This window comes from Phasianus colchicus, chromosome 7, assembly GCF_987193195.1.
Source record: "Phasianus colchicus chromosome 7, bPhaCol1.hap1.1, whole genome shotgun sequence".
NCBI classification, from domain to species: domain Eukaryota; kingdom Metazoa; phylum Chordata; class Aves; order Galliformes; family Phasianidae; genus Phasianus; species Phasianus colchicus.
The window spans coordinates 646,919-668,068 of NC_143442.1; the positions used below are offsets into that span (position 1 = coordinate 646,919).

The 21,150-nt window shown below is 52.6% G+C and overlaps 1 protein-coding gene across 1 annotated transcript; it reads left to right on the plus strand.

Moving 5' to 3' along the window:
• Positions 1-1,538: 1,538 nt before the first annotated feature.
• ACVR1C (activin A receptor type 1C) lies at positions 1,539-18,343 on the plus strand. Its single transcript, XM_090143435.1, has 9 exons — positions 1,539-1,632; positions 7,286-7,516; positions 13,484-13,729; positions 15,494-15,724; positions 15,930-16,097; positions 16,793-16,949; positions 17,073-17,197; positions 17,479-17,609; positions 17,776-18,343. The coding sequence occupies exons 1-9, from the start codon at positions 1,560-1,562 to the stop codon at positions 17,899-17,901; spliced, it is 1,488 nt and encodes a 495-aa protein (XP_089999561.1). The 5' UTR covers positions 1,539-1,559; the 3' UTR covers positions 17,902-18,343.
• The last annotated feature ends 2,807 nt before the right edge of the window (positions 18,344-21,150 follow it).

Consider the following 21,150-nt stretch of genomic DNA (forward strand, 5'->3'; position numbering starts at 1 on the left):
GTCTGTGATGAAATTAAGGGAACAAACCCACAGCACTGAACAAATCCACTCTGTTTGCTCTACTGGCTTCCAAGCCAGCCTGCCCGACCTGAGCCCTCATCCTTCAGGTCTGGGGGGAAGGAGAAGAGCCGGCATCCCTGTAGCCTGGGGGGCAGTGTGGTGTTCAGTGCCCTGGGAAGGTCCCTGGGGCTGTGCTGGAGTGCAGAGGCAGCAGGTGAGGAAGGCAGTTGTGCTCCTTTCATTGCATGCTGTGTTGTTGTGTTCCTTGGTGCCCCTCCTCAAGGCCTCCTCCCTTGGATGCCCCTCTCATAAAGGGGCACAGAGAGCCCTGCACTGAGCCGGGTCCTTCCTGGGGGCTGGAATGTCGCTTCCAGCTGCAGGGGGAGTCATCGAATGGTTGGGTTGGGAAGGTCCTTGGGGATCACTGAGCTATAGGACGGTTGGGTTGAGAGGGTCCTGAACAAGTGATTAAGGAAAATACATGATCAAGAGCAACAGATGTTTTTTTAATTTATTTGTTTTTGTTTGTTTGTCTGTCTATCCCATTATGGATCCTCTATGAACTCACTGGGACAAGTCAGGTAGAACACAGTGGGCTGCAATAGGCCAGAATGGAATTGCAGAACCGATTGATTCAGAGAGAACCGAGGCTGAGGAGAAGCAAACCAAGTGGCTGTGAGTGCTGTTTGGGTGAAAGAGTTCATTTCAGTTTTTATTTTGTTACTTTTTTGACATGAACCACAAGTGCTTTGGGTTTTGTGCTGGTGATATCACGCTGCAATTTTCTGTTATGTCCAAAAGACTTAATGGAGATATAGTAATAATAATAAGAACTTCATGGAAAGTGCTACTTAATTGGCAGCAGTAGAAATTCATGTAACAGCCCTGGGGAACCGGGCTCTTGGGAGTGGCTTTATCTTACAGCAAACACAGACACGCAGAGCATACAACACCTACAGCTGACTTAGGGTACAGCCTGTGCCTGCGGCCCCGTTAGAATTTACTTGGCTACGTCTGCAGCATGATTGACTTCTGATGGTGCCCTTCGGTACCGACGAGGCACAGCGGGGTAAAAAATCTCCCTGGCAGTTTGTGGCATACGGGACAGCTCGTGAGGCCGAAAGGAGAATTCTTCTGAGGCCCTCAGCACGGATTAGATACCGGGATGATGGAGAAGCGGTGTTGGACTTCGTGACCGCGGCGGTCTTTTCCAACCTGAACGATGCGGAGAGCGGTTCGGCTGCCGAGGCGCGTCGGCGTCCGCGGAGCGCTCTGACCGAGCGCCGACCGGAGAGATGCTGAAGCGCACCTCCGTGCAGAGCCGGGCACCAACCCGCGCTGCCCTCTGCGGTGCGGTGCGGTGCGGGGCCGCCCCTCCCGGCACTGCCCGCCCCCAGCCCCGGCCCGGGCGGGGCCGCCGGCAGCACCTCCCGCGGGCGGGCTCGGCCCGGTGGCCGAGGGGAAGGTGGTGCCGGGCGGCCCCTCCCCGCCGCGTATAGCACGGAGCGGCCGGCGGGACGCGGGGCTGCGGGCTGCGGCCCCGGCTTGGATGCGCGGCGATGCGGCGGGCACCGAACTCCGCGCTGCGGGCGGCGCTGCCGCTGCTGGGCGCCGCCGTGTGGCTGTGCGCAGGTAGGGGGCGGCGGGGGGCGGCGGGGCCGCTCGGGGCCGTTCGGTGCCCGCGACCCCCGGCCCGGCACTCCGAACGCTGTGCCGCCGCCTGGCCGGGGTCAGCGTTGTTTCTCGGGAGGTTAAAGAGCTTAATGCATTTAATTATGATCAACGTGTATCCGCCAGAAATAGGTCAGGTGGGATTTACGGGGAATTGCCGGTCCGGCGCTGGTTCCAGCCCACGCTCCCCGGCACTGATGTCTCTCAAATTCCTGATCGGGGGGTTCTGACGGGCCGTACTGGCTGCATCTCGTCCTGCAGTGTGTTAGCATTCGCTTGGTGTTCCCCTGGGGCTCGGAGGTAGTGGCGTGTCCCGTCCCATCCCATCCCCACCAGCGGAGCAATGTCCTGCTCTGCCCTCTCCCAAGCCAGCTGCTTCCCTCACAGCACTACGGGGTGTTCACTCTACTCGTTCTTTCCTTTAAAAGCTAACCCTGGGTCTCAGCTGCAGGCTTACAGAGTGACCTTTATCTTTAAGGTGCAGCAGCACAGCGTGCAGTAGAACAGATCTCAGTTACTCTGTTAGGCTCTCTGCAGTTTGCTTTTCTCTCATGGGAAAGTTTCATGGTGTGATACTCGGATTGCTGCCGCAGAGGTGGTTGCAGCCCCAGCTGATGGGAAGGGACAAAGCCTCTCATGTCCAAGGGCTTGTGTGATCCCTCGTGGGAAAGAGGAGTTGGCTTTATTGTTGTATTCAACGCATGGCTTTAATGTATTCAATTGCATGGCTTTTTCTCTTGGATTGCTGTAGGTTTGTTCTCTGTTCTTCCGAAGGAGCCATCACTGCTTCTCAGTGCTTGGAACGTTTGTAGGGTTAAGAGGGGAAGAGTTTTGCTGCAGATACGGTGAGCTGTCCCACTGTTCTGTATGTTCTCATCCCTCAGATGGATTCACTTGAAATTCGGGCTCATTCTCAGGTCTGCGCTGGGTTCTGTTTGGGTTTATTGGCAGTTTAATCCTTTGCTCACCACCTTTGCTATCCATCTCCTCTGCCTGCCTTGTGCTCAGTGCTGGCAGTCCTTCCTGTGCTGCCCGAGGTGCCGGAGGGGCTGTGGAGTGAGGGGTGGGAGCTGCACAGTGCTGCCTGGGGGCTCACCAGGCACCCAATGTCAGCACTGCTCCCATTTCTTGAGGCACTCCTCAGACACGCTGTGCATTTGGGAGAGGTGGATCCCCACTCGGAACAGGTTGCAGCTGAAAACTGCCAAACAGGGATAAATGAATGAGAACAGCATGGAACTGGGCTCTTGCTATGCAATAAGTGCAGTGTTAAAATCCAACCAACCAAATTTTAGCTCTTTGTCTTTCCCCTACTGCAAAACACACAGCTGTTGATAAAAGCAGTTGTGGAGGTGCCCTATGGCAGGTTCTGTAGTGCAGTTTGTTGTGGAATGTGGAAAATGCCTGTGGTGATGTACCAAAAGCAGAAAGCACCCCTATGTACTGTGGTGGCAAAGCAGTTGTACCCCTTTGCTGGAGGATTTGATGTGCTGCTCTGTACCAAGGCATGGCTGTGCTGCTCTTCGCACGGCTGTGAGAGCTGATGCTCTTTTCCATTGCTTTTACAAAAGGAAAGCTTTAACAATAATAATATTAATAAAAGGTTTAATAATAAAGCAGTGAGAATGCCAAGTGCTTAAAGGTCAATGAGTTGGGTTGTGCTGGGTGCCAGTCCTGGTGCTGTGAGCACCGCGCAGTCTGTGGGCAGCGGTCAGATGAGCAGCTGTGGGTGGGATGTGGTGGGGCACAGTATGGGGTGGGTTCAGGGCCTCAGCACCCACTGTGGATGGCTGTCAGAGCTCAGTCTGACCTGGTGTGGATGGCTGTCCAGGGCTCAGTCCAGACCCGTGCTCTGCCTGAGGAGCACTCAGTACCATTGGGGGTTACAGAGCAGCGACGTGGAGGTGAGAAGTGAGCAGGGAGCAGATAACAGGGCGAGCTGCTTGGGTAATAACTCCATCCCAGGTCAGAAATGCTTCCCCCCTCGCAGCTCTCTGCTGTCAGGCTCTGAGCTGCCCTTCACAGCCCTGCACAGAGCAAAGTCCGAGCTGGAGCCCGAAGAGGCAGCACTTCTGTGCTGGATGTGGCTCCTGAACTGATCTTCTCCAGCACATCTCCAGATCTTTGCATGTTCTGTTCTTCTTATGCAAGTGGCATTTTACCTCTCTGTTGTTGGTTCATCTTCAGTTCGGCAGCGGCAAGAGTAAGTAACACATATTGAAGAGCTGGATTGCAGACAACCTGAGCTGGATGCAGAATCCACACCTCAGTGCCTCCTCCCTCGGCACGTATGTGGGCTCTGTGGAATGGGGCAAAACAGAGATACTTCAGGTTTCAAAGTGCTGATCTGAAATACTTTGCTCTTCTTATTGCAGCAGTTTCAAAACATCCATATCTTCATCTTCAAAGCCGGGTTTCCAAGGGCACCCGTTCTCCAGGGGCTGGGCTGGGGAGGGGCGTGGGGATCCGAGAGGGCTTTTCCAGCCTAACAACTCTGTGATTCTGTGATGATTTATCCTAAGTGGTGGAGGTAAGACCTACACCTCATGCTGTTGGGGAAAGGGTCTGATCCCATTCATCTTCTCAGTGTGAGCCACAATTTCTTTATAAGACTCTGCAGAAGAGCCCAATTCTGAGCTGGTCTCACCCCCCCACCTGCTCCGTGCCTTTCAGGCTCTGTGTCCATTGCAACATGCCACCGAGGCCTGGCCCAGTGCCGGCGGTGCTTCCCTGCTCCTCCTGTTGGGGATGGGGCCATCGGGCAGCACATAGCAGTAGCAGACATGGGGCCACTGCCACATGCAGCTGCACGTGGCTGTAAGATGCTGTGCAGGGCTGCTCGGAGAGGAACGGGACGGCCTCGTGGTAAAGGTGAGAGCGGCTCTGCCCCACGGCAGCACATTTCTTTGCACGTCTGCACTCAGATTTCGTTTTGAGGCACTCTGCTGCCTGGTAGGCACAGTCAGGATCTGCTCACCGTTGTGGATAGTGCCAGATTATGGCTTAATGGAGGATTACTGCCGTGCTAATCTGCATAGTGAGGAGTCTGCGCTAAATGCAGAGCTCACAGGAGGCAGCAAGTCCCCTCCTCCTGCAGCCTCAGCCCATGCTTTTGCCACACTGCCGGTCAGTCTATGCCACATGTGTGCTCCTTTCTTTCCATTTAACTTCCAAACCCGCACTGCATATCTCTGCTCGCTTTAACTGTTTGCTGCTGTCCTTCAGCCGGTGTCTGAACTCGTGTTCTTCCATCTGTTGCAATTCCTATAGCAAGAGCAGAAGAAAAAACACCCTTAAGGATGCCAAAGCAGGGAGCACCCATTCTACACAGCCTCTTTAGCTAGAAGTTGCTTTCCTCGTGAGTTTGGTACTGTGAAGCCACCCGCTGCCCCTCCTGGCACTGCAGCCCCTCTGGGTAAGGTCAGCACCGACTGCTCTGCAGGGCAGAGGCCGTGCAGCCCCAGGGCCCAGCCCATCCCTGTGTGGGGACGTGGGGCTGTGGGAGGGCTGCATGTGGGGCCAGAGGCTGCTGGATGCCTGGCATAGCTCTGCGAGGCCACAGGATTTCTCTTGTCCTCTTTCTCCTAATTTCTCAACAAGAGAATGCAGTGTGTTAAGGGAAATGTTGCCATGCTTGAGTAAATAACAGAGTTGTTCTTGTTACTGCATTAAGATTGCCTTGTTTTGAAATCTGGGAGCGTGTTTTCCTCCTGCCCCTTTGATCCTTTCCTTTTAAGCCCTTCTCGTCCCTCTGCCCTCCTCTTCTGCACGCTGTGCAGTACTGCAGGCTGGCTGCAGGAGCACTGCGTGGCTGAAGGGCTGCTCAGGGGACAAATGGGACAGGGTGATGGCAGTGGGGACCGTCAGGACCAGAGCAGAGCTGGAAGGAGCTGGTGGAGGGGCTCTGATGTGTTCTGCTGGGGCGGGGGTTCATCTGGGGGCTGAACACCTCCGCGTTCAGAAGCAGCGGTATTGTGGTGGGTCTGTGCTGACAGTTTGTACCCATGAACTTTTTGTTCTGCGTGGTGAAATGGTGTCTTGCTGAAAGAGCTCTGTGGGGAAGAGCCCTGATTTCAGCTGTGGGCAGTGAATTGGACGGGTCAGTTTCAAGCAAAACGTTCAGAACTAACAGGAAAAATGGATCTGGGCTCTCCAACAGACCACTCTGAGCACAGCAGCAGGAAAAGCCAAACTTCATGCAGCAGTGCTTCACTCTCCCTGAGTGAGCTGGCTGTTGGACACTGTGTATGAGAGCACCAGCCCCCGGCTGTGAACAGGCTCCAGGTGGAAGGGTGAAGCCCTTCATTTGGGCAGTAATTGATGGCCTCAGCTCGGTCAGAGTGGGCTCACAGGGCTCTGGGGCGCCCTTCTCTCCCCCTGCGCTCATCTGAAGCCACCCACAGAGTGCCAGGGTATAGATAAAACAGTTATCTACTGTGAATGGCATTGAAAAGACCATTTCCTATTTTATTTTTAGCCTTGAGAAGGTGAGAGAAAACAGCATAATGGCACATCTGAATCACTGAAGACCCTGCAGCAGCAGTTTGTTTTCATTTTCTCAAGTAATGCTTTTGTTTTGCAGCATCAGTGACGAAGTGTTTTCCCTCCTGATGTCTCATTTCCCTGGATGTGCTGGGTCTCACCCCTGCCCAGCCCAGGACCACGATGATGTATGTCAGGGCAGCTCACTGGGTGGCTGTGCTCGCTCCCTGCACAGAGCTGCAGCCGGCGATGCGCCCTGCCTGCCTGCGGGTGGGATAAACACGGACATATGGTGCCAGGGAAGTTTGTAGGGTCCGAGCTGAGGATAAACACCACAAGCTGTTCCCTGTAGCACGGGATGAAGATTGCTGTAAAGACAACAAATTGTGTGGCAGAGACAGAAATTGGATTTGTGGTGATGTCTGTCAGAGCTCTGCCTCTCGGCTGCGTCCCTCCCCAGATGTGGGCTTTGGATGCAGTAGGTTACACGGAGCGGTGGGCTCTCTGTGCTTTCATCTTCCACTGGCTGGGTGTGATGTGAGATGTGTGTGATGCCACAGCCTGGTGGAGCTCCTGGCTAGGGCGGGTGGTGCCCCGCAGGGAGGACTGCAGCGCATGTGGGGCTGTGCTGCCTTCCTGAGTGTGGCTTAGCGATGGAATGGCGCTCTTCTGGCCCTGGAGGCCATCTGAGATTTGAGCCACCTTGTGGTTTTGCTTTTTAGTTGTCACAGAATCACAGAATGGCCAGGGTTGGAAGGGACCTCAAGGATCATGAATCTCCAACCCCCTTGCCACATGCAGGGCCACCAACCTTCCCACCTAATGCTAGACCAGGCTGCCCAGGGCCCTGTCTAATCTGGCCTTGAAAACCTCCAGGGAATCTTTAAGTAAAATAAACAGTGCTCTGCAGCCTGGCCTGGTTCCCAAAGCAACAGGGTGGTGCAAAGATCATGCTTTTTTATTCTGTGCAGACCCCAGGTTGTGCCACAGAGCAAAGCTCCATCTTGCAGGTGCCACTGACCCAGTGAGGGTGTGCAGGATGCATCCCACGAGTCCGTGGTGGGGCAGGGCAGGTGGGCAGGATGCTGCAGGAGCACTGCTCACCCTGCCCTCACAGAACCGTGTGTTTCAGGGCTCCAGTGCGTGTGCCAGCTGTGTGAGCACACCAACTTCACCTGCCAGACGGAGGGAGCGTGCTGGGCCTCGGTCATGCTGACCAACGGCAAGGAGGAGGTGATCAAATCCTGCGTGTCCCTGCCGGAGCTCAACGCTCAGGTCTTCTGCCACAGCTCCAAGAACATCACCAAGACCGAGTGCTGCTACACCGACTTCTGCAACAACATCACCCTCCGCCTGCCCGTAGGTGCGTGCTGCGGCGCTGCGGTGCCTGCGTGGGCGCGGGCAGAGCGTGGCTGGGCGCTGCTCTGGGGGCTGGCAGCAGAACTGAAGCCGGGGGGAGGGCGGTGCGTATGGTTGTCATTGCTGGGGGGAGTCCTTGTGTCTCAGCAAGCAGGCAGGTTTGCCTTCAGCTTTTGGCCCATGCGGTGCAGGGGAACAGCCCGTGGGACAGCCTTGCTCAGAGCTCAGTCGGTGTCAGCAATCCCTGCCCAGCCCCATGTGAATGAAAGTCCTGCCTCCAGGGGATGGAGGAGCTGAGTGCACTGCACAGTGCCGGAGCCATTGCTGTGCAATGGAGTTGGTTTGGTCCTTTAAAAAATGAATGTTTGCACTGGTTTTAGATTTAATTATTGGTAAAATACTTCACACTTCTCTCCAGGATTTGCATCTCATCCAAGCTTTACAGTAAGCTGTCAAATACTCAGCTTTATCAGATGACACCTTTTGATGTACTTAGAGCAGTGAGAGATCTTACAGGTAAGAAAGATGTGGACTAATGCGTAATTTACAGTTACAACTTGCACTCAAGCTGCTATCGTTAGCAGCACAGTGAAAGCGCTCTGTTAATACTTGGCAGGATGAAATGCTCCCGTAACACCATTCGATATGTGAGCTATAGGCAGGGGACCACAGGGAAAGGGTGGGAGGAGAGCTGTGAATCTCATCCATGGAAATGAGCCGTGCCTGCTGCTCATGGCTGAGGGTTGTTCCGGTGCACATCTTCCAGCTGACAGCAGAAGGGAGATGCCAGTGGTAGCTGAGCTCCAGATGTGCAGAAACAAACCGCCACACTTGTGTATGCTGAGATGCTGCGGCCTGGGAGAAGCTGCTGCCTGCAGCTGAGCATGGAGACATGTCTGTTCCCAGTGTTTGGGCTGGGTTGTGATACCTCTGGTTTTGTGTTTCAGTACCAGAGACAATTTTTAGCCGGAGTCCTTTCCTCTGAACATTTGGGGGAGCTCACGGTAGTCGGAAAGTTACAGTGCCAAGGTCCTTTGTTTCCTGGTCTCCCCTGGCAGCCCCTCTTCGCACAGCCCTCGCTGTATCACGGCACTGCAGGGCTGGAACTGCTCTCTGGTCCAACCCACCTGAAGCGATTCCCTACAGCAGCCGCACAGGAGTGCCCCCCGGTGGGTTTGGGTATCTGCAGAGGAGGAGCTGTGTGCCGGCTGTGTTCGGGCTCCATCAGAGCAAAGCATTCCTCGGGCCACACCTGTGTGCTGTGTTCAGCTGCACAGTTCCCACTGCTGCTTTGCACAAGAGGAGGCTGCTCCTGTTCTGAGCTGAGCTTTTCACAGCGTGTGAAGACAAACCTTTCCGGGGGCAGATGCAGGTTTCCCATCTGCTTTTTGTGCACTCGCTGCCGTGGATTTCGTTACCATGCTTTTGCATTAGGGGGCGATACGTTCCAAAGCGCAGAAGTAGTTTGCAGTGATGGGGGTTTCGTTGTGCTGCCCTGAATGTACCGCAGGTTTCTGCTATTTAAACCACAATATTGAGCGGCCCTTCCTCACAAAGTGGCAGAGCTTTGTGGGGCAGCATGAGTAGCCGTGGGGTTAACAAGTGGTATGAGAAGTGACTGATGGCTCTCCCTGCTGCTGCCCAGCCTGCGTGGAGGCACTGGTGGCACCCATTGCTGCTCACACCTGGGCATGTGCAGCAGGGAGAGAAGTGGTGGGATAGAGCTGGATTTAGAAATACACGTCCCTTGTGTATGTCCATGTTGGTGGAAAAGATGGTTTGTACTGGAAGACTAATTGCCTGGCAACGTTCTCTGCCTCTCTCTCACTCTTTTCAATATTATCTGTAGATTTTGTATGAACAAACATAGAGTCATAGAATCTTAGAGTTGGAAGGGATCTCTGAGGTCCATCCAGTCCAAGTCCCCTGCAATGCACAGGGACACCACAGCTCCATCAGGTTGCCCAGGGCCTCATGCAGCCTTGCCTTGAATGTCTCCAGGGACGGGGCATTAACCAGATCACTGGGCAACCTGTTTGGTGCTCACCACCCTTACTGTAAAAGACCTTTTCCTTAGATATAACCTACATCCTTGAGCTTGAAGCCATTTCCCCTTGTTCTATCACCGCAGACCCTGCTATAGAATCTGTCCCTTCTTTCTCATCTCTGCCTTCTAGATACTGACAGGCTGCTCCCAGGTCACCCCACAGCCTTCTCTTCTCCACCTGCTCAGCCCCAGCTCTCAGCCCGTCCTCATTCTGTGGATAATGGCACTCTGTTATATTTACCTGCTTGAAAATGCCTCAAGACACCAAAACCTTTATCTGTGCATTCCATTCATCTAAGTGTCCGTGTTCAAGAAGTGGACATGGCTGTATGAGAGCTTTTACAAATTTCACATTATGAAATGTGAACCTTACACAATTGGCATTAATTGTCTGTTACTGAGCAGGATGACAATGCTTCGCTTTGCTTCCCCAGCACTTAATTGGTCAAGAACAGATTTAGGAGGAAGCTGCAGATAGTGAGTGAAGAGGCCTTCCAGTAACTTCCCAGAATGTGCTGATGGATGAGAGCAGGGGGGATGGAGAATGGAGCACAAAGAGGACAGGCCGGGAGATATTTTAATATATTTTTCTCCCTTCTGCATGGTCCCTTCGGTTCCTCTGAGTGGATGAGTTCAGGAGCCAATGCTGGAGTGCAGAGCTGACAGTGTGTGTTACTACAGGTTGTGTTGTGTTGCAGCAGCTTCATCCAGTTGGCCTCTTTCTGCTTTGTTTTCTGACGGAGGCAGTTCGGTCTGCAGCCGCCTGGCCATCAGGACGGGGTCAGGACTGGAAAAAGCGGGGTGCAGGGGGAGGTGCTGCGCCCAGCTCTCAGTGCCCCCCGCCCGAACTCGATGGCTCCTCATGTCCATGCAGTTCAGCGCTTAGCGCTGCCGCAGCCCTCGGGATGCCCGCCCCGAGAAGCCCTGCAGGCGGTGCTGCAGCCTTCGTGGCCGCTCCGTGCGCCGTGTGCGCTGCTCGCTGCCCGCACCTCGCCTGTCCCAGATCCGTGTCCTCTGCGGGGATTTGTAAGAGCACAGCCAGCGGAAGGGAAGGTGGGGGCAGGGGCAGGGAAACAGCAATTTAGATAATGCTCTGTTTATCTCACAGCTGTATCCCCGATGGCTTTCCTTGAACCTCGGCACCCTTCGGCAGCCCTTCCCCGGCTGTTTTCTGGATGTCCTGAAAGCCTGCAGTCATGGAACTCTGCATTAAATGCAATGTATTTCCTTACAGCAATGGAAAGAATGGTTTTGGTTTTCTTTTTCCATCTCTGAAAAGTCTGGTAAATATGAATAGTTTTGTGCTTTCGGGAGTCTTAAGGTGGCATGTCAAAAGCCAGGCAGGTGCTGTGTGAGAGAATGTCTTTTCCATGGGAGCAAAGAGAGCCATCCTTCTTTTTTCCTGCCTGAAAGCACTCCTGTTTACACCACTTGGAAGAGAGCTGCACCACATTGTGAAATTGCTGGAGGTTGCCAGATGTTCTATTTTTGTTTCATACATGACAGCACATCTGCAGGGCCTATTCTTGATCAGTAAGTCAATAATAGATTGGAAATAAGATTGCAACATGTTTTGATTAATGGTGTTGATTTTAGTGCTTTAGGTATCCATGAGAGATTTTCTTATTTCCCAAAGAGTTGAGCGTTGCACAATTCTGTAAACATTACCACACTTATTTGGTGATTTGGTCCTAAATTGCTGTTTGTATGGCGTGTGCTGTGTGTTTGGCACTGTTTGTCCCTCCCTAGGATGTGCTTTTGGAGCAGCCCCACGGGTGCTGGCTCTGAGCCCAGAGCTGGGGCGCTGCAGGAGCTGTGCTGTGGGGTCAGTGCTGGGAGGTGCAGCAGAAATCACAGTGCTGGTAATTCACGAGTCTCGTATGTGTGCTCTGTGCAGGCCTGGCCACGACTGAAGTGGCTGCCACCAGTGCTTTGTCTTCCCTACCAGTGCTAGGAGATGGCTGCTGTGGGCTCCAGCTGCTCCTCCAGGGCAGGGGGCTTCTGTGTCCCCCAGGAGCTCAGTGCAGACCCCAAGCTGTTCCAGGAACCCCATCCTCCAACCCCTCCCCTTCTGTGCCCGAGCTCCCAGCCTGCAGCAGCAATCTCAGAGCAGACCTGTAAGTGTTGCTGAAGTCCATTTCATTCCAAAAATGCTGCTTAGGTCATGGAGTTGGTGTCTGTTTGCATCCCTGGTGCTGGATGTCAGCCTCGTGAGTGGATGCATCTGAATCTTGTTTCTGCCTCACGGACATCTCACTGAGCCCCCATAATGGCTACGTGCATCTGTGCTTGAGTCCTCCCGTGTCCCTGAGAGAGAAGTGCCAGGAAGGAGATGTGTGGCAGCAGTGGATGTATGCAGTGGTGCAAAGTGACAGAGGTGAGAGGATAGAGGACCTCGGCTGGTGAAGGAAAGCCTCGTCTGGCAGCAGCAGCCGTGTGCATGTGGTGGGGATGGAGCAGCAGGCATAGAGCATCCCACCAGCAGTGCTGCTCAACCTGTGCAGCCTGCCTGTGCATCCCAGCAGCACGGCTGTGCAGTCTGCCACGTGCTTGGCACCCACATGTGGTGGTGCTCAGGGAGCGGAGCAGCTGGGGCCGATGCTTTGCAGTAGCACTGCCTGCACGGCTTCCAGCAGATAAGAAGCATTGCTGGCTGCAGGAGCTGGGGGGTGTGCACGGCAGGCTCCAGAGGCCGTGGATGGAAGGACCCCCTGCTGCATGTTGCTGCCCGCTCGGTGCACATCACACCTCCCTGAGCGTTTTCCTTTGGATGCTGTTCGCACTGCTTTAAGGACGAGCAAGTTTTTCGTTCTGAGCTGTGCTGTTTTTCAGCAGCAGCTGGCAGGAACTGATGCTTTAAAGGGTCTTTCCTCTACGTGTTTACCAACCCCCGCCACTAGGAAGCGCCCGCGTCTGCACAGCCTCCTGAAGGTACTGAAGAAAAAGCTCCTGAGCAAGAGGGGGCGACTTTTATTTGCTGAGCGGTTTGAGCTGCACGCTGCGAACAGACGCAGACCTCTGTTGTTAACACTCTGTTTCCTTTTTTCCCCTGCTCGAAGCTGGGCAGAAGGAAGAAGGCAGCTCTGCACAGCTGATCACAGCCCCAGCACCTCTGAGGGCGAGGGCACTTCTTGGCACTGTGCTCTGCTCTGGGAGAAACTGCTGCTGGTGTCACTGCACCTGGAGGAGCGTAGCCTTCGGTGCTGGGCTGGGGAGCTCCACATCCTTCCTCTTCCTCCTCCTCCACAACACAGAGCAATGCTGGGGCTGTGCAAAGAGCCCTGCTGCCCCCAGAGGTGCTGTGTGCACACTGCTGAGTGCTCTCTGGAGGGAGAGAGGCTGTTGGGGTCCTATAGCTGCTCCGCGGCTGACTCTGTGGGCTGGGAGGCGCACGGTTCCCCAGGCTTTGACATTCTGTGGGTCTGCTGTGGGGTATTTGTGCTTCAGTGTGTTTTGATTCTGAGCGATTATTTATTTGTTTGTTTGTTTATTTAGATTATTCACAACTCCTTAGGCCTTAGGAGTCTGTGTATGGATGTGCAATCCCTCAGTAACGTGTTCCTGCAGCCTCTTGCTGTGTGCTTTTCCCACGTCATTTTAAAGCAGAAAGTGGTGTGGGACGATCCCATCTCCTGACCCTTGTAAAATAACAGCTTGTGGGCACAAGTTTTGCAAGTGTTCTGCCTTAGGAATCCTGTTACTGCCTCATTAGATCTTTGCGTGTCCCACACCCATTAGGTGTTAGGGAGGCAGCGTCTCCAAGGCTCTGTGTTTGGCTGGGCTGGCGCTGCACAAACCCAAAGGAGCAGGCAGGACCCTGTTCCCCATGGGCTGTGAGCCATCGGGTCACAGCACAGCCCAGCCCCCAGCAGTCCCTCACTCACCGTCTGTTTCTCCCACCTCTTCCCTCGTCTCTCCCTAAAGCCTCCGAGTCCCCCGGCCGTGCTGCCGTGGGTCCCGTGGTGCTGGCGGTGACAGTGGCCGTGCCCATCTGCGTCCTGTCCCTCGTGGCAGTGCTGGCTGCCTGCAGCTGCCAGGGCCGGCGCTGCGCCCGCGGCAGGACGAAGCCGCCCAACGTGGAGGAGCCGCTCTCCGAGTGCAACCTGGTCAGCGCGGGCAAGACGCTCAGGGACCTCATTTACGACATGACGACGTCTGGCTCCGGCTCTGGTATGTGGGCGTCTGCCTGAGCTGCATCTCCAACCCGCCGGCATCTGTCCTGCTGCTGGGCCATAGAATCACAGAATCATTCCAGGCTGCTCAGGGCAGTGTGGTGCCCCATCCCCGCAGGTGCCCGAGGACATAGATGGGGCCAAGGGCAGCCTGAGCTGCTGGGGGTTGGAACTAGATGATCTTTAAGGTCCCATCCAACCTAACCTCCCTCCAGTACTTGAAGGGAACTTATGAACAGGAGGGGGAATGTTTATTTGTGAGGTGGATGGTGATAGGACAAGGGGAAGCGGTTTTAAACTGAGACAGAGGAGGTTTAGGTTGGATATTGGGAGGAAGTTTTTCATCCAGAGGGTGGTGAGGCACTGGAACAGGTTGCCCAAGGAGGCTGTGGATGCCCCATCCCTGCAGGCATTCAAGGCCAGGCTGGATGTGGCTCTGGGCAGCCTGGGCTGCTGGTTGGTGACCTGCACACAGCAGGGGGTTGGAACTGGTGAGCACTGTGGGCCTTTGCAACCCAAGCCATTCTATGATTCTGTGATTCTATGATTCTAAGGCATTCTATGGTTCTGTGATTAAAGTTGGAAAAGATCACTAAGATCGTCTGGTCCCACTGCAAAACCACCCCTGGAGGCCTTTGGGGACATCAGAATCCCTGAACCATCTGGTTTGGAAGGGAGCTCTGGAGTTCCCAGTGCAGGTTCCTGAAGCAGGTTCCAAGTGCTGGCAATGCTTGTGCCGAGTACCCTGAGTGTGGGCACTGTGAGTCCCATGCTGAGCAAGGGTTGCACATGGGCAGCAGGGCCTTGGTGGGTGGTCTTGTCAGGTAGCCAAGCTCAATCCCTTGTTCTGGCACAGAAGTTAATGCAGTGTGATTCAGATGTCTGCTGCCAGTGCTAAAGGAGGCATTACTGCTGATGTGTTGTGGCTGGCCGCAGAGCTGGGTGAGTCAGAGAGGTGCTGCAGGATCTTCCTGAAGGCTCCGGGATACCATTACTGCACACACTTCTTTGGAGCAGAATCCCAACCTTTGTAATGTTTTCTCCTTCTTATATCCTGCCTGCTCTGCTGTTACTGAGAACATGCTCAATCAGCAGATCTCCAAGTTCCAGTTCATCGCACTGGTGGCACATCTAGTTTGTGTGGCCCAATCTGCTGTAACTAGGATTTTTATCTATCTGAAAAAAATAGACATATTGTGCTTAATCTTATTAATAGGTGAAAAATACGTGAAGGGTGCTGAGTTTAGTCGACCATATTTTCCATGCCTGCCTGAGGCACGGCCCAGTGGGAAACCAGGAGCACATGCACAGCTCCGTGTGTGAAAATGACACCCTGTTCAGAGGAGTACACAGCAGAGACCAAGTGCAGGTCGGATGTTATTAATTCTGATGGCTTTTGCATTCCCAGCAGACACGGGCATAGGGGCAGAGCGTGGGTATGCGTGCTCCAAGCGAGGAAAATGTTATTGCTGTTGGTAGTTCATAGCCCTGGGGACATGGCCCATCTCTAGAGGTGACACAGGGCAGCTGGGCTGAGCTGTGTGCGCTCTGTGCAGCGCAGGGCGGCGTGGGCTGCACTGGGTGCAGCAGTGGGCGATGGATGTCCAAGCAGTGGGCGATGTGTTGCAGATGGAAAGTAAAATTGAAAACTTGATCTGGGGAAGTGTTGTTCTCTGCCAACTCACTGGAAGACCTCTGACTTCGGCCTTGGAAAGCTGCTGTTGAAGTGTTTCAGTGATGCTGTGCTTTCTTTTTGAACCAGGCTTACCTCTGCTCGTACAGAGAACCATTGCGAGGACCATCGTTCTGCAGGAGATCGTAGGGAAGGGCCGCTTCGGAGAGGTGTGGCGGGGGAAGTGGTGCGGGGAGGACGTGGCTGTGAAAATCTTCTCCTCGAGAGACGAGCGGTCCTGGTTCCGGGAGGCAGAGATTTATCAGACGGTTATGCTGAGACATGAGAACATCCTGGGCTTTATTGCTGCTGATAACAAAGGTACGGTGGCGTTTCCTCATTCCATTTCACAACTGAGGGCTGGCTGGGAAGCGGACCGTCACCGCGCATTGCCTGGAGTGGGCTCTGGGTGCTCTGGGACCATCTGAGCAGTCTGTGTGCTGGGGTGGACGCTGGCAAAGGGCAGGGAGGGCTCCTCCGTGTGTCTTCTCTTAGGCAGCCGCATCTCCTTGCTTCCTCTCGACAGACAATGGGACCTGGACCCAGCTGTGGCTCGTCTCTGAGTACCACGAGCAGGGCTCCCTGTTTGACTACCTGAACAGGGGCACGGTGACGGCGGAGGGCATGGTGAGGCTGGCACTGTCCATCGCCAGCGGCCTGGCACACCTGCACATGGAGATCGTGGGCACGCAGGGTGAGAGCTCCTCCTCCTGATCCTCTGCCTTCACCTGCATTAAGGGACTGCAGTGCTGCTGGCAGAAATGCTTAGCTGGCAGAGCATTCTACATGCTGTTGCAGTGCAAGAAATGCTCCTAGTTTAAGTGTACGTGATGCAGTGCAAACAGAAGATAGGAAACAGCCTGACTGAGTTTGCAGTCCTCTCAGCTTTTAAAATGCAAATTTTCTGAGCTTCAGCACTGTTTTTTTGGGAGACATCCCAAACAGACCCTTCCTTGACCCTTCAGACATGAGGATCTGCTCTATAATCAGACAAAGCTCTCTGCTGTTATACAATGGCTCAGCAGCACAGGTCAGGCTCTGCCAGGCACTCCTGGCCTGCTCCAGTCACCACAAGTGAGTGTCTGTAGGAGCAGCCGTTGGAGGGTGCACTGATGAGCAGTTCCCTACATGACTTTGGAGTGGAATTTTGCGGTTTTGTTCCTGATATACAAACATTTGAACAGAAGCGCCTTCAAGGTCTTGTTGCTGTTGCTGTTTTTTAATTGGATAGCATCAAGCTGAGCTTTACTTGGAATGGAATTGATTGCCATGTCTTTTACAAGGAAGAGCACCAAAGCTGGTTGCAATCGCTTTTCTTTTGCTTGCTCATTACGTTACAGTTCTCTTTGTGGCCATCAGAACAGCAAGCACTCTCCTTCCCATGAACAGGCAAACCGGCGATCGCTCACAGGGACCTGAAGTCCAAGAACATCCTGGTGAAGAGGAATGAGAGCTGTGCCATCGCAGACCTGGGGCTGGCAGTGAAGCACGACTCCGTGCTCAACACCATCGACATCCCCCAGAACCCGCGGGTGGGGACAAGGAGGTATGGGTGCAGCAGGGTGGGACAGGGGGCAGCCAGCCCAGGCAGGGGATGGGGGGTTGTCAGGGCCCTTCAAGCCAACCATTCTGCCGGGGTGTGATTCTGTGACCTGTGTCCCCTTTAAAGGTACATGGCTCCCGAGATACTGGATGACGCGATGAACACCAACATCTTTGAGTCCTTCAAGCGTGCAGACATCTACTCTCTTGGGCTGGTGTACTGGGAGATAGCACGGAGGTGTTGTGTCGGAGGTGAGCTGTCTGTCCTTGGCATTTTGCAATCTAGACTGCTTTTATCCCAGATAAACACAGAGCAATTAGAGGAGCTGTGTCCCCGGCCCTGCGCTCTCAATTATCTTGGCAGGATGTGAAGGTGGAAATAAATCTGTTGCTGAGCATTTGTTCTCCACTGGGAAATGAGGTGGCCACAAAAGTCGCTCTGTTCTTTCTCGTTGCCCATGTAAACATCAGCCATGCTTTTATCCTGGGGCAGCTGCTGTGCATCTTGTGACGTGTCTGCTGCATCTCTCTAGGGATCACTGAGGAGTACCAGCTGCCTTACTACGACGTCGTGCCTTCTGATCCCTCGATAGAAGATATGAGAAGGGTGGTTTGTGAGCAGAAGCTCCGACCAAATATTCCAAACCAGTGGCAAAGCTGTGAGGTAAGAGCAGTTCTTTAGGAAACCTCTCTAGGTGCAGACAGAGTTGCTCGGTGAGCCAGAGGGCAGTCAGTGTTGGGTCTTAATGAATGGGACGGCTGTTATGCTGCAGTTCCAGAGAGCTGTGTTTGATGTCCCAGTGTTGTCCCCTGTCCCCATGACACTGCAGGCACTGCGGGTGATGGGCCGGATCATGCGGGAGTGCTGGTACGCCAACGGTGCTGCACGGCTCACTGCTCTGCGCATCAAGAAGACCATTTCACAGCTCTGTGTGCAGGAAGACTCCAAAACCTAACGGCTCCCAGCAGGAGGAGGGCACTGCGTTCTGCTGTTCATCTCTTGACATGTGATATTATTTTTCTTTTTGGTCTACCTCACGTGACGCAGGTCGGTATTTAAGTGCCCAGAACAGAGTGCTGCCATCTGGCTTCATAGCTACTGGAAGGGGCTCATTTCGACCTGTAGCTCTCGCTCTCTACAGCAAGCTGCTGGTTGGGCTGCCTGAGGAAGATGGGACGCGAGATGAATAGCAGGAAGGAGCTTTAAACACGTCGGTGTAAATGTACCTTCTGCTATTGTGCTTTCTGTCCTGGTCAAAGCCGATGTACTGCAAATCGCTGGGACTGCTTAAAGCACGTCTGCAAGAGAAAGCACTTCATCACAAACACACTTCATCCTCAAACCCAGCAAAAGACCAAACTTCATCAAGCTTTTTGCTGCTTTGATGCAGGGATCTGAGAAGGGGCTGTCGGTAAAATGCATTTTTAAATTCTATATTTGTCTTTACCTAAGCAAATAAGGTGGGTTTTAAACTGAGACAGAGGGGGCTTAGATTGGATATTAGGAGGAAGATTTTCATCCAGAGGGTGGTGAGGCACTGGAACAGGTTGCCCAAGGAGGCTGTGGATGCCCCATCCCTGCAGGCATCCAAGGCCAGGCTGGATGTGGCTCTGGGCAGCCTGGGCTGCTGGTTGGCGACCTGCACACAGCAGGGGGTTGGAACTGGATGAGCACTGTGGGCCTTTGCAACCCAGGCCATTCTGTGATTCTATGAAAATTCCACTGCGCATGAATATTGTGAACAAAAGCCTGTTTTTTGTTGTTGTTGTTTTTGTTTGGTTTTGCTTTTTTTTAAATTTTTCTTATCTCAGTTTCACACACAGTATTACAGTATTATAGTCAGGAGTCATTTTGTTCTTTTCATCCAAGCTGAGTGCATCAATCAAAGGCCGACTGATTTTTCACTAGGAAGGATAGTGCAGGCAATAATATTCTGGTGAATACATAGGGATGGAATGGGAGAAATTCTACTGAAGCTGAGAAAGTGTGCATTTTTAAGCAGCTTCTGAGAGGTCTCTAAGACTTCTGTCCCACTCCATGGCCTGTGTGTTTGAGTACAGTGTTCTCGTGCCTTTGATTGCCAGCATTACACCTTGTGCAACAATCTTGCTTCTGTAGGTGTTTCTAAATCCAGGTGGTCAGAGAAGTTAAAGCTGGGGATTTCCCCAGGTAGTGAAGGTTTGCAGAAATCTGGAGTAGCACCACAGCTCTGTGCAAGTGAGATTTTGGCTAATTATGGTCCTTATGTTCAATATTTGTCATGGAACCTCTTGAGCAGGGGCCTCTGTGTGGAGGAATGGGCTGAACTTGTCATGAGTGGGATGATCAGTATTATCAATATTCCATGTTTCCTTCTGACACACAAATGAGGATTTTATGGCCCCTTATGGATGCTAATTGCCCCATAAATAGGATGTAGTGAAACGGGTCTCCTCGAATAACTTCTGTCTGCTCCTGCTTGTGTTGAGCAGTACAAACTCTGCCTTGTTTTGTGATCTATTTGCTGAATGGTGAGAGTATTTCTACCAGATTGCCAGTGGAATTTGCCTAGCATGCTTTCTGAGATGTAATCAAAGTCATCAGATAGATTTTACTCTCATCTGCTTCTACTGCATGAACTCTACCAAGAGTTCAGCAGATGGAACTTCCTAAGATGCTGCAAATGTGTAATCCCAATGGTGATACTCACATGTGCATCAAAGGATTTGCAGACCTGAGGTTCAGAGTTTGCTCCTATTGAGAATAATTTGAAAAAACCCTTTGTGCTGCAAAGGGAGCGTGGAGGTGTTGGTTACAGAGTGGGAAAAGGCCATCTGGTAACCACTGAGATCAGCTCCCTGAAACTGTAGAACAATTGATCTGAAACTGATAGCAGTGGGCTGAGAGTCATTTCTCCTTACTGCTTTGGTTCCTTGTGAGGGGCACCACGAGGTTCCCACAAGGATCAGTCTGCTTTCCCTGCTTTTCCCTTAGCTCAGTATTTTTTTGCAGTGGGTTTTTTTTTGCCTTTTGTTGAGAGGTGAATATACACCTTCACAAACTGCAGGTACACATAAGGGAGCCAGGTGGCCGATGTTGCTGTATGGGGCTTTAAAATGTTTGTAAGCTGTACCCTTCCTTTAAAAACACAACAAAACGTTTGTCTTGTCACCCTTTCCCTCCAAGTAAACACTCTGTTTAATAGCAGAGGTTATACTCAGTTACTTCTTTGCTCCTTAGGGAGCCATGGGCTTCTTAAGAGAGAGGTTACAAGCTCTGTTGCTAATCTGCACTTAAAAAGTGCAGACTCTTCAGCTCATGGGATGTTTCAGGCCTGGGGATGCTGGATGCTGCTCATCACCCAGACCTCCCAGCCCATTTAAGCCATTATTCTCACCTGGGGGAATTACTTTACATTTTTTTAAGCTTACTAGTAGTAAAAACCTACAATGCCGTGTGCAGAACGTGAACTGAAAGGGAAAGTTAATTAACAAACATTTTCTCTAGCACCTCATTTATTTCCTGTCTCCTTAAGTCTTCCCCCATGAAATACCCCATGAGAAACTCAAACTGTAATCTCCTCTGCACTTTGCTGTTTTTATGGTCATTTGCACCCCACCGGACTCATTCCCTCACATTACCCCACAGCAAATCCCATCACACACCACTTCTGTCTGTTGGGAACTGGGGGGGCACCGCTCTGTGTGCCCGCAACCTTTTATGGGCACAGGGGGGAGGAAAGCAGTCAGAGGTCCGGTGCATTTCTGCAGGACGTAAGACGTGCAATAAGCTGTAACCAAAGGCTCCGAATGTATTTTTGGCATAAATAGACCGAATGTATTTTGAATGTAGCTATCACATTTGTGTCTAAATCTGCTGTGGTTCTTTCAGTCCCCAAAGAGAAATGTGTAGCATTTTGTCAACCTCAAAAACCAGCTTGAGTTGTCTGTTCTATCCAGAAGCATTCATACTTTATCTGGAAGTGCTGCGATACTTTAGAACTTAGCGATGAAATTCAATCTGCACCTTGTGAGACACCCAATCTTGTGTACACTGCAGCAAGTTCTTTTTAAAACTGTTGCTAAAGTTGCTGCTGGATGTAAATAATTAGTCGAGATGCTGTATTTTGTATGCGTATTTTACAGACCAATATACTCTCAGAAAGGTTGGGAAGATTTTAATAAACTGAGCACACTATGCTGTTGTGTTGCCATGAAGTGCAGAG